Source organism: Melospiza melodia, unplaced genomic scaffold (genome assembly GCF_035770615.1).
Source record: "Melospiza melodia melodia isolate bMelMel2 unplaced genomic scaffold, bMelMel2.pri scaffold_48, whole genome shotgun sequence".
NCBI classification, from domain to species: domain Eukaryota; kingdom Metazoa; phylum Chordata; class Aves; order Passeriformes; family Passerellidae; genus Melospiza; species Melospiza melodia.
The window spans coordinates 903,906-918,876 of record NW_026948796.1 but is presented as its reverse complement, the minus strand read 5'-3'; the positions used below and the strand labels follow the sequence as shown (position 1 = coordinate 918,876).

Sequence of the window (14,971 nt, the reverse complement as noted above, 5' to 3'; positions counted from 1 at the left end):
AATGTTTGGCAAGAAGCAGCAAGGAGGGACATTTGGAGTAATGGATTTTGCCTTCCCAGGTCACAGTGATGTGGGATGGGGCCCTGCTGTCCTGGAGATGGCTGAACACCAGCCTGACCATGGCAGGGGGTAAGAGAAAACAGCCTCTGTCCATGGAACTGCAACAGCAGAGAGGTCAGGAGAAGGCTGGGTTTAAAAGACTCTCACCAGCACAGGAAACATCTACCTAGGACATTTTCTTGAAAGGTGACATTTTAGAGCATTCTTTTATACAGACATGGACCACCAAATACCAAGTTAAACAGTTTTGGCTTTCTCTGGGCCCTGAGACCAGCTGGAATCTTTTCAGTAGTCTGTGCGGTTCCATCCTATTTTACATGATCAAATCAAGAGCCAAACTTATAAGAAAATTTAGCAAAGATTTATTAATTTGTCTGTGAGACCGAAGTTCGGTCGTCAAAACCACCTCAGCCAAGGGTCAGCGTTGAGCCCAGGATCGGTGCTGGATAAACACAGATCTGACCTCCGAATGTCAGAGTCTCCTTGTGTTCACGAATGCTGCTTCGTGCACCAATTTCGTGTACAGTTTATTCTTCCTGAGGCAGACATGACCGAATGTTCTTTGCGTCTCTTCACATGCATAACTGTGGCTTTACATGTGCAGAGGTAGACAAAGACTCAGTCCAGGTGTCTCAATGTTGTCAGTCAACTTCGAGGAAGTCAGCATTCACATGCATCATGGTGAGGTTGTCAATTATCTTGTAGATGTAATTGTCAAGGTGATAATCACTCTTAGGTGGACCCAGCAACCCAGGAAGCCAGCGATTATCAGCCAGGAAACTTCTATTCTTACGTTAAAATCCTGATGTTTATCTCAACGAACATCCAGGAACTGGATATGAATAAGACATCTGAAAACACCATGGAGAGGGCTCAAAGATCTCCCAAGCTGAGGTTTGCAGGCCTAAAGAATATAACCAATATATGGAGGCTGATGTGCCTAGTCTGAGTTGTGAAGAGACTAAGGACAGAACAGGAGTGGCCTGGTAGGGCTTAAAAGGTGGATTCAGAAATGGTGGCGCTTTTTCCCCACAGTGGGAAAGAGCCAGATAGAGAAATAGTAGCACAAATGCAGCTGGGGAGATCCAGGCAGGACATGACAAGACAGGAATTTCCCTCTCAGACAGGGCTGTGGTGCAGAACATCCCCCATAAGGAGTCTGAGTCAGCCCCAGGCTTTGTGTGGGCAGGCAGAGGCAGGCAGGAGGAAGAGCTGTCAGCAAAGGAAGGGCCCAGCCAGGTGGGGCAGCCGGGGGATGCTGACAGCCTGCAGGGGCAGAGGCGCAAGGCAGGGACACCGTGGGACAGCCTGGGCTGCACAGGGCACAGGGATGGGCAGCAGCTGCAAGACAGCCCTGCCAGAGCCAACTTGGGCAGCACTTTGGCCATGGCTGCTGGGCCTGGGCCTGAGGCAGGAGCAGGAGACAAATGACCCTTGCAGGGCTGGGGCCTCATTGCCTCCTTGTCCCTGCTCAGCAGCCTGGCAGGGGCTGCCCCATGCTCCTGCCCTTGCCATTGCCCATCCCCACATGCCAGTGCCTATCCCGGGAAGAGGCCTGAGCAAGAAGGGAGGAACAGCATCTGTCTGGCCAGGGGCTGGGGCTCAGGTCTTGTCCCTTTGCATTCCTCAAACACATCCAGGTTTGCTCAGCACCAGAGACACCTTGGCCTTGTTTGTCCCCAGCTGTCCTCACTGCCTCCACTGTTCTGCTCTAACTGGAACCTGGGGACACTTTCTGAGTTGCATCCCTCAGTGGTACCCATTAAAACTTGGAAAACTTCAGAGTTTCAATTTAAGTTTTAGTTCTTGAGAAGTTTTTTCTACACTCCCTCAGGGACTGAGTCTGATGTAAACACCACCAATGCCCAAAGAGGCTCATTAAAGTTCTTGTGCTGTGTCTGTGCTCAGCTTTAAAGGAACAGGTCTTCCCAGGACCAGCTCCTCTCCCAGCCCAGCAGGGCTGAGGGCTCTGCCTGCAGGCACTGAGGGGACAGAAGCCAGGCAGAGACAGGCTGAAGGCAGTCAGGATTGGGAAGACATTGAGCTGAGACTTCACTTGGGGAAACATCTTCACAGCCCTCTGCATGGTGAGTGTGCGGGTGCAGGGCATTGTCCCCCGTGCTCCAGGAGGATCTCCTGAATCCAGCACACCCCACAGCCTGGGGGATGTGTCAGGAGGACTCTCCCAGTTTCTCTGTGGCACAGGAGCAGGAGGAGTAAAAGGACGTGCTGCAGAGCAGGGCTGCCCTGGGCACGGTCAAAGGGACAGGGCAAGACGGCTCCTGCTGCAAGGGATGGCTGCAGGGGGTGAAGCTGGGGCTGCAGCCAGGGCTGCCCAGGGCTGTTGGCCAGCCCAGGCATGTGCCATCTGCCAGGGGCAGCTCTCAGCCTGCCTGGCAGCTCCCCATGGATGCTGCTGGGGAGAAGTTGGAGGTGGAAGGAGCCACCCCCATCAGGGAAGATTCCTCCTGCTGTGGAGATGGTGCTGCATGGTCAGGGCTGGCCTCAGCTTTGTCCTAAAGGGAAGGGAAAGGGGCTGTCAGCTTTGGCTGTGTCAGTGAAACTCCTGCACTGTCAGCCTGGGCATCAGCAGATGGGCCTCTGCCCTCTCTCAGAATGTGCCTCCTCAGCCTCCTCTCCCTACAGACAGCAGCAGCAGCACCTTGGCTTGCAGCATCTCTCTTTTTCTGGCCTCCCCTTAAGGCCCCGCTGCCAGGGAGATGCCCCTGGGCAGTGCCCGGTGCTGGGAGGTGTCTGCAGGGCAGAGCTGAGCCCCCAGGGCTGGGCTGGGCTCTGGCAGCACTGGCAGGGACAAAGCTTGGACAGAGAGAGACAGCTCCTGGTAGGCACAAGTTCAGGCAGCAGAGAGCCAGAGCAAACCTTGGTATCTATTCCTGTCCAGCTACAAAGAGAAAGAGCAAAGAGTTGGAGAGATTGATTTTGAAACAGGAGTCTTCAAAAAGGCCACATTATTTTTAAATACAGTTTAAAATTTGTACATCCTTACTAGAGGGAGGTTAAATGAGCAAATGGCACCTGTGTGGGAACAGCAGGTCTGACTGCACTGGGGCACAGGGAGCCCTGTTTTCCCTCTGGGCTACCCAGTGTTCAGCCTGAGAGCAATGCTAAGAACAGGACTTCTGACCCTTCTAAAAACCACACAGCTACTCTAGCAGCCCAAATCTACACTTAAATAAAAAAAAAAAAAAAAGGGAAATGAAATTTTCCCAAAGAAAAGGAAGCAATTTTTAGTGCTTGTGTAAGAAAATAGCATAGGATTCACTGAAGGTACTTTGTCCAAATTGTCAATGTTGTCTTTGAACAGCTCACAATGTTCAGAACGAAGAAATGTCCAACAGCAGCTCCATCAGCCACTTCCTCCTGCTGGCATTGGCAGACACACGGCAGCTGCAGCTCCTGCACTTCTGCCTCTTGCTGGGCATCTCCCTGGCTGCCCTCCTGGGCAACGGCCTCATCATCAGTGCCATAGCTGGCGGCCACCACCTGCACACACCCATGTTCTTCTTCTTGCTACACCTGGCCCTCAGCGACCTGGGCATGATCTGCACCACTGTTCCCAAAGCCATGCACAATTCCCTCTGGGACACCAGGAACATCTCCTACAAAGGATGTGCTACTCAGGTATTTCTGTTTGTATTTTTCTTTTCAGCAGAGCTTTCCCTCCTGACCGTCATGTGCTACGACCGCTACGTGTCCATCTGCAAACCCCTGCACTACAGGACCCTCCTGGGCAGCAGAGCTTGTGCCCACATGGCAGCAGCTGCCTGGGCCAGTGGCTTTCTCAATGCTCTCATGCACACAGCCAATACATTTTCATTGCCCCTGTGCCATGGCAATGCCCTGGGCCAGTTCTTCTGTGAAATCCCACAGATCCTCAAGCTCTCCTGCTCACACTCCAAACTCAGGGAAGTTGGATTCCTTGCTGTTGGCTCCTGTTTAGCTTTTGGTTGTTTTGTGTTCATTGTTTTCTCCTATGTGCAGATCTTCAGGGCTGTGCTAAAGATCCCCTCTGAGCAGGGACGGCACAAAGCCTTTTCCACCTGCCTCCCTCACCTTGCCGTGGTCTCCCTATTCCTCTGCACTGGCACATTTGCCTACCTGAAGCCCCCTTCCATCTCGTCCCCATCCCTGGATCTGGCCCTGTCAGTTCTGTACTCGGTGGTGCCTCCAGTACTTAACCCCCTCATCTACAGCCTGAGGAACCAGGAGCTCAAGAATGGTCTGAGGAAAATTATGACAAATGGTTTTCAGAAGCAATAAACTCTCATTCTTCCACATAGCTCTATGGTGTTACTCAATAATTCTCACTCTGTGTCCTGTATTTTTTGCTGTTTACACAGGTGTTACACTTTTGTGAATTTGTTCACACAACAATTTTTGACTCTACTGTTTTTATTTTAGTATTTTTCTTTAGTATCGCACCCAGAGACTGTATAAACCAGGATCTGTACTACCTCTGTACTACCTATGTGCTTACACAAAATAAAGAACTCTGTATTGCTACGTGTGCCTGACCTCTTTCCACCCTCTGGAGCTGCAGGGTTGGTGCCTCTGGGCAGAGCTGGAGGAGAAAAGGGAACCCCAGTGCTCCTCCCTGCCAGGGAGCCCCAGGGCTTCTCCCCCATGACCTCCCCTTCCTTCACTCCCACACTCCCCTTCAGTGCCCTGTGCTGGTTTTAGGCCTCAGGGCTCTTCCAGCTCAGTCCCTGTCCTGCTGCGTGACTATCCAGGGAGTGCAGGCAGGGACAGAGCGTGGGCACTTCTGGGACAGAGCTGGCTCTGCAGCAGCATTTCCATTGTGCAAGGGCCTCTCCCCAGTGCAGGACCTGAAAGCTGCAATCCTCTTCCCAGTTTGCTCTCAGGGATGTGCCCAACACAGGGTCCTGAAGAGGAAACCAGCAGTGACCAGCAGAAGTGTGGCAGTGATCAGGATGGGGCTGTCCCAGCAGTGCCCTTGCAAAGCCAGCACTGCTACAACAGTGGCCTCTCACCCCAGGTCACAGAGGTAGTTCTTCCCTGCATGGAGGGACATCAAGTGACGGGGTCAGGAGTCCGTGTTTGCAGTGGACGGCCATTCCACAGCCCTGAACATCCTGTGTGTGTGAGGGGACATAAACCCAGTGAGCACAAACACCTTCAGCTGCTCATGGAGCTTCCAGAGAGTAACATCCCCTGGGAACCCCTGAGGGCAGGGCTGGGATGAGCTCCTGATTACAGAGCTCCCCATGTTCATCCCTTTGGCCATGGGGCACCTCAGGAAGGGCAGGGCAGGGCAGCGCAGGGTGACACCCGCAAGGCTGAGGTCCCTGCCAGTCTCTGGCACTGACAGTGGAGCCCAGGGAGCCCCTGCCCATGCTGCAATGAACTCTGTGTGTGTGTGTGCAAGGGAAGGACTTGTGTGCCTGGACAGCCCTGGGGCTGTGAGCAGGGCATGAGCCCAGCTCAGGGGTGGGCACCTGGCAGAGCCCTGACATTGCTGGCTGTGCCCATAAGAGAAGAGTTGGTCAAGGTGACTGCGGTTAAACCCCCCTGGCCATCAAGTGACAGCCAAGTGTCTCTGTCACTGTCCCTCCTTCATCAGAAAACAGGAGAAAATAAGGTGAAAACATTGGGGATCATCATAAAGGGAGATTAATACTGGAGGGACTAAAAAGCAAAGGCCAAATTCAGAAGCAAGGAAAACCATGGGAAAAAAAGAGTTCAGCACACATAGTGGTTGCTTTGGAAGACAAATATAATAATACAGAAAATCCAGAGACCTTCTTGACCCACTCATTTCCCTGCTGATCAGGACATCACATGGAGTGGAAGAGCCCAGGGGTCAGTCCAACCCAGCTGTCCCATCCCTGTGCCCCCAGGAACACCTGCCCACCCCAGCCCATTGGTGGAGGGTTGCAGAGATGCCTCATGTGGGGCCAGCCCTGCTCAGGGACAGGAAAAGCCTTGGGCTGGGACCGACCCTGCTGCAGCCACGAGAGCCAAGCACAGCAGGACAGGGGTGTCTTGGCAAAGGGAACTCCATGCCAGCCACACCCAGGCCAAGGGGACTCAGGGGGCTCTTCTCACCTCTGCTATTCCACAATTCAATGAATCTTTTCCTTGGAGAGCTCTTTGAAAAGAGAATTGCTAGAGAGGCAGAAGCAGAGCTATAAAATGCACCAGTAAAAACACAGCAGCTCCTGTGAGAAATGAACCCTCCCAGGGCAGTGCTGTGGCAGGAGAAGCACCCAGAAGGAGGGGGATGAGCTCAGTGCACTTGTGTGTGTCCCCAGGCACAGAGTGTGAGCGTGGGCAGAGGTCAGGGCAGGGCTGGCAGTGGCAGGGCAGAGCCAGGGGGCAGCAAGATGGAAATGTGCAGCCTGCAGGGACACTGCAGCAGCTGTGGGACAGTGCAGGACAAGCTGTGCTGGACATGGCCAAGGGCCCTGGCAGGGCTGGCAGTGCCCAGGAGAAGCCAAGTCTTGGTGCCCTGGGGCACAGCAGGGTCTGCACCACCAAGCGCTGTGAGAAGACACCTTGTCCTGAGGCCCTGGGGCCTCCTGGAACAGCCTCAGCCAGGCTGGGCACTGTCACCCCCTTGTCCTGCCCTCAGCATCCCTCCACATCCCAGTGCCCCCAGCTGAGCCCTGGGCACTCAGGAGGGACAGGATCTGCCTTCCCCAGGGCTGGGCTTAGGCCTTGGCCTTTCTGCTGCCCCCAGCCAGCCCAGGCTCTGCTCAGCATCTGAGCTGCCTGCACAGAGCCCCTGCCTCCCTGCACTCCTGGCCTCAGGGATCTGCTGGGATGAGTCCCTGGGGAGCCTTGCTCAGGAATGGCCCTGGGGGCTCTGTAATGCTCCCAGGTACTGCAGGTTTTTCAAAGGACTTCAGGTTTGGCATTTGCCTTGGAGTCTCTGAGAGGTCTGTGCAGTCGTGGCCTCCAGTTCTCTAAAGAGTCCAGGAGGAGCCTGTGTTGGCGATGGACCTCACTGGGACTGACACTGAAACTGCATGAAAAACAGAAACTCCAACAACATCTTCTCAGTGTTACAGAATTTTGGCATTACTTTATTCTTGCCAGGATGTGGCCAGCACGTGCAATAGAAATCATTCCATCCACACATGTCCGGGTTGCACAGTGAAAATCATTCAATCACACATTGCTTTTTACTATGTTTCTCATATGCTTATACAGACAAAACTCAAAGAAATTAATGTTCTTTGCTCTTAAATTACACAATTCTTAGTATTTGATCTCCTATTGATGATTGCTCCATTCGCCTCTGATGTCAATTAAGTCCTCATTCTTTGATTCCCTTCTCAATCTTTTCCCAGTCCAGGTGTCTCACCACACTGGGGGTGATGTTCATTAATGTTCATTTACCTCCTGTGCATCTTCTGGCCACTCCCAATCTGTATATGTTAAGATTATCAGGTCTCCCCCAACCTTGGAGAACAGAGTCTTTTGAAGAGAAACTTCAATTCCCCTCCAACTGGGCGAATGTGCCTGGGCCAGTCTGACCCTTGCTGCTGGGCCAAAGGCACCAACTGTGGTGTTATCACCCCAGAGATACCTTTAGCTTGCTGGTGGTGGCAGCTGGGCACTGAACAAGTCCAGGCTTGTTAGGAACTCCTTTTACCTCAGGAGGAAAGCTTCAGGCGATGGTGAAGAGGAAAAGGAGATGGATTCTGCTGGAGGGTTTATATCCAGAGGTTTATTCCATGGTTACAGAGGCCTGAATGTGAGCAACTGCTCCAACAGAATCCCGACCGCATGGCCTGATCACCTTTTTAAGCTCAGGGACAGGGGAAGGGGAGGGAACAGGTGAGCCACCCAACCAGGTGAGAGGGGCAGGGTCTCAGGGGGGGATGACACCTAGACAGGCCAATGACCCCTGGGCCTGAGGGGCATCCTTTGAACTTGACCAACCACACGACGTCTTGCTGCAATGTTAAACTTGATTGACAGCCCAGCAGGGGGCGAGGGGGGAAGGGGAAGAGAGGTATTGGCACACCTGGGGAAGGAAGTTTACAACACACTGCAACATCTCCCCCTAGTTTTGTTTAAAAAGAAGAGGACTGTGTTTGTGGTGCAGAATGATTGCCAAACCATGGTTGGTAAATCAGTTCTTCCTCTACAGGAGGGTCAGTGTTTTCCACTGAGGCTTCTAGGTCATCCATTGGAGCACTGAGGGCTTCCAAATGGTAGACCTCAGGAGGGGGAGATGAGCTTGAAATTAACTTGAGAACCATGTGTTTGATTAGTCCAAAAACAATGCTAACAACTACAAAACTATAGAAAAAATAAACAGCACTAAAAACACAGTTTTCAGAATAGATCCCAACCAGCCCGAGAGTCCCCAGCCTTTGAACAGTCCATTCAGCCAGTTGTCAGTTTCTCTGTTGATGTCTGAGAGCCTTTGTCAAGGTAGTCCATATGTGGTTTGGGCTGTGGCACTATGCAGGAGATCGCAGGAGGGATGATCACGAGTAGGATGAGAAGCAGGCTTGGTCTCATGGCGTCTCGAGGCTACACACGAACAGTGGGATCTAAACTGGTACAAAAACTTGAAACAAACATATATTACAAACTATTCCAGATAGGAGGCTTAAATGGAATTTCCTCCAGAGAACGCGTGCGGCGTTTTCTTCTCCAGGCAGCATGAGCAACCTGGGGTGCTTCTGTAGATTTCTCTGACACCTTGGGAACATAAGGCTTTACCAATTTGGAAGGAACCCACCTTAAACCAGAGGGAGTGGGCACACAGGCATATCCACGTCCCCAAGTAACCAATTTGTAAGGTCCCACCATTTTCCAAGTCTCAGGGTCCTTTACTAAAACTGGAGGTTTTTCTTTCATTAACATATGATTGCTCCCCCCAAAGTGGCGTAGGATGGGTGGGTTCAGGCTGTCAAAAGAACAATTCAGAAAATTGATTGTGAATAGCGCCCTGGATAACCGGATGTGGGGAGGTTCTACCTTCAGAACCTGTTGTTGCTGGTCCAGGACCCTTTTTATATCACGGTGAGTTCTTTCTACAATGGCTTGACCTGTAGGGGAGTAGGGGATGCCAGTTTTGTGCTCTACTCCCCATTGCTGCAGGAAGCTCCCGAATTCCTTGGATTTATAAGCAGGCCCATTATCAGTTTTCAGCTCCTTGGGGATGCCCATGAAAGAAAAAAGCACCTGTAAGAGGTGCTTAATACCATCGATAGATGATTCTCCTGTGTTGATAGATGATTCTCCTGTGTAGGCAGAAGATGGAGGACTCTCCGAGTTTCTCTCTGGCACAGGAGCAGGAGGAGGAGGAGGATGTGCTGCAGAGCGGGGCTGCCCTGGGCACCATCACAGGGACAGGGCAGGATGGCTCCTGCTGCCAGGGACAGCTGCAGGAGGTGAAGCTGAGGCTGCAGCCAGGACTGCCCAGGGCTGTCCTGCAGAGCAGCTCCTGCAGCCCTCAGGGCTCTTGGCCAGCCCAGGGCATGTGCCACCTGCCAGGGGCAGCTCTCAGCCTGCCTGGCAGCTCCCCATGGACGCTGCAGGGGAGAAGCTGGAGGTGGAAGGAGCCACCCCCATCAGGGCAGATTCCTCCTGCTGTGGAGATGGTGCTGCATGGCCAGGGCTGCTCTCAGCTTTCTCCTCAAGGGAAAGGAAAGGGGCTGTCAGCTTTGGCTGTGTCACTGAGACTCCTGCACTGTCACCCTGGGCATCAGCAGATGGGCCTCAGATCTCCCTCAGAAAGTGCCTCCTCAGCCTCCTCTCCCTACAGACAGCAGCAGCAGCAGCACCTTGGCTTGCAGCATCTCTGTTTGTCTGGCCTGCCCTTAAGGCCCTGCTGCCAGGGAGGCCCCTGGGCAGTGCCCTGTGCTGGGAGGTGTCTGCAGGACAGAGTTGGGACCCCAGGGCAGGGCTGGGCCCTGGCAGCACAGGCAGGAACAAGGCTTGGATAGAGAGAAACAGTTCCCAGTAGGCACAACTCGAGGCAGCAGAGAGCCAGACCAGCCCTTGGTAACCTTCCCTGTTCATGTGCATAGGGAAAGAGAGAAGGGTTTGGAAAAAAAAAAAATTCAGCTGGAGAATTCAAAAAGTCTACTTCATTTTTCAAAAAATATTAAAGCGTGATCACGGTGAAATAGAGAGAGGTTAAATGAACAAAGGGCACCTGTGTGGTTCCAGCAGGTCTGACTGCCCTGTGGCACAGGGAGCCCTGTTTTCCCTCAGGTCTCCCCAGTATTCAGGCTGAGTGCAATGCTGAAAGTAAAGCAGTAACTCAGAAGGAACACAAGCCTGAAATCATAAAGGAAATCTGTCCAAGCTCTTCAATGTCTTTTTCAACAGTGCACCATGCCCAGAGTGAAGGAATGTCCAACAGCAGCTCCATCAGCCACTTCCTCCTGCTGGCATTGGCAGACACACGGCAGCTCCAGCTCCTGCACTTCTGCCTCTTGCTGGGCATCTCCCTGGCTGCCCTCCTGGGCAATGGCCTCATCATCAGTACCGTAGCCTGCGGCCACCACCTGCACACGCCCATGTTCTTCTTCCTGCTCAACCTGGCCCTCAGCAACCTGGGCTCCATCTGCACCACTGTCCCCAAAGCCATGCACAATTCCCTCTGGGACACCAGGGACATCTCCTATGCAGGATGTGCTGCACAGGTGTTTTTCTTTTTGTTTTTCCTCTCAGCAGAGTATTTCCTCCTGACTGTCATGTCCTACAACCACTACATGTCCATCTGCAAACCCCTGCACTACAGGACCCTCCTGGGCAGCAGAGCTTGTGCCCACATGGCAGCAGCTGCCTGGGCCAGTGGCTTTCTCAATGCTCTGCTGCACACAGCCAATACATTTTCATTGCCCCTGTTCCATGGAAATGCCCTGGGCCAGTTCTTCTGTGAAGTTCCCCAGATCCTCAAACTCTCCTGCTCCAAATCCTGCCTCAGGGAACTTGGGCTTCTTGCTGTCAGTGTCTGTTTAGCATTTGGCTGCTTTGTGTTCATTGTTTTCTCCTATGTGCAGATCATCAGGGCCGTGCTGAGGATCCCCTCTTAGCAGGGACGGCATAAAGCCTTTGCCACCTGCCTCCCTCACCCGGTTGTGGTCTCCCTGTTTCTCAGCATTGCAGCATTTGCCTACCTGAAGCCCCCCTCCATCTCTTCCCCATCCCTGGATCTGTCAGTGTCAGTTCTGTACTCGGCGGTGTCTCAAGCCCTTAGTCCCATCATCTACACCCTGAGGAACCAGGAGCTCAAGGCTGCAGTGTGGAGACTGATGACTGGATGATTTTCAGAAACATTAAACTGCTGGCCAATTTCCAATTTCTTAAATAAAAAGACTTATAATAAAAATCATCTTTGATACTTGTTGTTGGTTTGGTTGCGGGTGTTTTTTCCTTTGGTTTTTTTTTTTTTTTTTTCCTATTTTCCACAAAGGACTGTCATTCCTTGTGCCATTTCTCCTTTTGTTTCCCTCCACTTTAACCGTGGCCCCAGACTGCATCAATGAGGAGCTGGTCTCTTGGTGGCTTTGAAGGAACTAAACGATCTCCCAGCATTGTTTTCACCAGAGATGCCCCTTCTGTTCTCTTCTCTGGAGCTGCAGCAGCAATGTCTGTGTGCAGAGCTGGGGCAGATCAGTGCTGGCCCAGCAGCTGTGCCCAGAAGCAGCCGCACTTGGTGTTGCCAGTGCTGCTGCTGTGGCCCTGCCCCGCTGCCCTGGTGGCCCTGGTGTTGCTGCAGGGCCTGAGTGCTCTCGGGGCCAGGCACAGTCCTGGGTGGTGGCAGTGCCAGGGCTGCAGCAGGGACAGGCCATGGGCACTGCTGGGGCAGCACTGACGCCTCAGGCCACGCCATGGTGGCTCCAGGCTCCTTGCCCAGGCTCTCTCAAAAACACACCCAGGCCGATGCTCAGCACAGAAAAGCCCCGTGAACAGCCCCAGGATGGCTCTGGGTAGGCTGGGGGCAAACAGCATGGCTGGGGCTCTGCAAGGGCCCTGGGCGAGATGGGAAGGTGCAGCAGAGCAGGGGCTGATCCATCCCCAGCGCACTGGACAGTCCAGGGCAGCATCCCAGAGTGTCATCATGGAGCTTCCAACAACATCCCCCCTCTGCAGCCCTGGCATCTCTCCCAGCTCACACAGGTGCCCCATCCTTGCAGGCACAGACACAGCAGCACTGGCTCAGCAGCCCCTGTTTGCATTGCACAGAGCAGGGGGAGCACCCCCATGCTGTTGGTGTGGGCACATGAACCTGAGGGAGCACAAATGCCATCAGCCCCTGGGGCCAGCAAGGGCTGGGGGACAGCATGGAAACCACTCAGCTTTGTCCTGGCCTCTGCAGTCAGACAAAAAGTTTGATCCCATCTGCTGGGAGTTTCCTGTCCCACTGCAGATGCTGTTGCTCAGAGCCAGGGCTGCCTGGCAGCCACCCCCAAACTACCCTCAGCATTTCCTTGGCTTCACCTTTGCTTTCTTTGCTCTCCCTGCTACAGATTTCTTCCTGTTGCCCACCCCTTTTTTCTGCCCTGCAAACAGCCCATCCCTGTTTGCCCTTTCCTCTCTGACCCCACACCCCATTGCAGTTCCTGACTTGGCCCCATGGGAACGTCCCTTGGGCAGCAGGATCATCCTACAAGTGCTGCAGGAATTGTCTGCAGGCTGCTGCAGTGCCTGGTGCTGCTCCCTTGCCAGAGGCACCCCAGGCCAGGGGGGCACATCTGGGCTGCTGTGTCTGCCTCTGGGGCTCCCTGTTCTGGGCAGTGAAGAGGAGCTGGAGAGGCTCTGCAGGACTGACAGGATGGGCTTTGGGGGTGGGAGGAGGAGCTGAGGGACCTGGGCTGCTGGAGCTGCTGAAGAAAAGGCACAGGACTCATCCTGCAACTTCTCCAAGGGTGGTTTCAGAGAATCTCAGAATCAGCAAGGCTGGAAAAGGCCGTGGAGATCATCAAGTCCAACCTGTGCCCTGACACCGCCTTGTCTCCCTAAGCCTCCACTTTTCCAGGATAAACAACCCTAGCTCCATTAGCTGCTCCTCACAGGACTTGTGCTCCAGACCTCTCCCCAGCCTTGTTGCCCTTCTCTGGACACACTCCGGCCCCTCCATGGCCCTTCTAAATTGGGGACCCAGAACTGGACACAGCATTTGAGGTGTGGCCTCACCAGTGCTGAGCACAGGGGAAGAATCCCTGCCCTGCTCCTGCTGGCCACACCATTCCTGATCCTGGCCAGGAGTCATTGGCCTTCTTGCCCACCTGGGCACACTGCTGGCTCATGTCCAGCCTGCTGTCCATCAGTGCCCCCAGCTCCCTTTCTGCCTGGCTGCTGTCCGGCCACTCTGCCCCCAGTCTGTAGCACTGCAGGGGTTGTTGTGGCCAAAGTGCAGCACCCAGCACTTGGTCTTGTTCAACCTCACTTTGTTGGATTTGGGCCCTGGATCCAGCCTGTCCAGGGCCCTCTGCAGAGCCCTCCTACCCTCCAGCACATCCACACTCACATCCAGCTTGGCGTCATCTGCAAATTTGCTGATGCTGGACTCAGTCCCCTCATGCAGATCATCAGTGCAGATATTGAAATCCACGCTGGCTGGCTCTGATCCCTTGGCCATCCTGTGGGTGCTCTGTGACGGCACTCAAGGTGATCTGTTCCATAACCTTGCCGGGCACCCAGGTCAGGCTGACAGGCCTGGAGTCGCCCAGCTCCTCCTTCCAGCCCTTCTTGGGGATGGGCTCACATTGGCACCTCCAGTCCTCTGGGACCTCCCTGCTGAGCCAGCACTGATGGTAAATGATGGAGAGCAGTCTGGGGAACTCATCCACCAGCTCCCTCATCCCCCTGGGATGGATCCCATCTGCTCCCAGAGACACCTGTGAGCATCTGAGTGGCTCAGCAAGTCCACAGCTTCTTCCTCCTGGATTACAGGGGGCTGTTCTGCTCCCTGTGCCCATCTACCAGCTCAGGAGAACACTTGTTTTGAGGACCACTTTACTTATTCTTGAAAATTGGAGCAAAGAAGGTGTTAAGCAGCTCAGATTTCCTTATCTTACTTATTGTATTCCCCACTGCCTCCAATAAAGTGTAGATGTTCTACTTATCCCTCCTTATGCTATTAGGAACATTTTAGAACAGTTTTTATTATTTTTCACAGAAGTGGCTAGGTTATGTTTTAATTGACCATTTACCACTCTACTTTTCTTTCTGCATGACCTAACAACATCCTTAAACACTTCCTGAGATGCCTGATGTTCTGTCTGAAGGTGATGCACCCTCTTTTTTCCCTCAGTTCCCACAAAAGCTCCATGCCCAGCCAGGACAATAGTTAGCTGGCTCAACTTTTGCACAGAGGCACAGGCTGCTCCTTCTCCCTCAAGTTTTCTTTATTGAGGTGTGCCCATCCTTCCTGGACACTTTGTTTTCAAGAACTATTTCCCTTAAAAAGTCAGTATCTGATTTGGTACTCTCCAAATCTGCACCCTGAATAAGCCAATGTCTGCCCTCTGTAATTCCAGTGATGAAGTTTTGTTGCAGCCCCTCTTTCTTCCATAGAATATTGGAAACTGTTGTTTCATGGTGACTTTGCCTCAGGCAGCCTTCAACCACCACATCTCCCACCAGCCCTTCTCTGTTTGTGAAAGAGCTTTCCTTGGGAGTGGGTCTGTTACCAAAAATTTGGCAAAATAATAAAACTCCATAACCCCAGTGTAGCATTAAGAAGCAGCATTCTTTATTTGGCTGGATTCACAGGGGGATAGCTCCTCCCAAAGCTGTGCATGCTGACTACAGGAAAGTTTCTGTTTATATTCTGTATTTTGCACACATATTCATTGATTGTACTGGACTAAACACACATATGATAATCATTTCCCCAAAGTCATTAACATATTTCCCCTCCCCTTTACCCATGCATTCTCCTGTCCTGGGG

The 14,971-nt window shown here is 53.0% G+C and overlaps 1 protein-coding gene across 1 annotated transcript; it reads left to right on the top strand.

Moving 5' to 3' along the window:
• The first annotated feature begins 3,408 nt into the window (after positions 1-3,408).
• LOC134413727 (olfactory receptor 14J1-like) lies at positions 3,409-4,341 on the top strand. The gene has a single exon (XM_063147760.1). It carries the CDS (start codon positions 3,409-3,411, stop codon positions 4,339-4,341), a length of 933 nt encoding a protein of 310 aa, XP_063003830.1.
• Positions 4,342-14,971: the final 10,630 nt, after the last annotated feature.

What these genes read in the sequence shown, in the direction of transcription:
- LOC134413727 (XM_063147760.1), top strand. Translation starts at nt 3,409, where the DNA reads ATGTCCAACAGCAGCTCCATCAGCCACTTCCTCCTGCTGGCATTGGCA.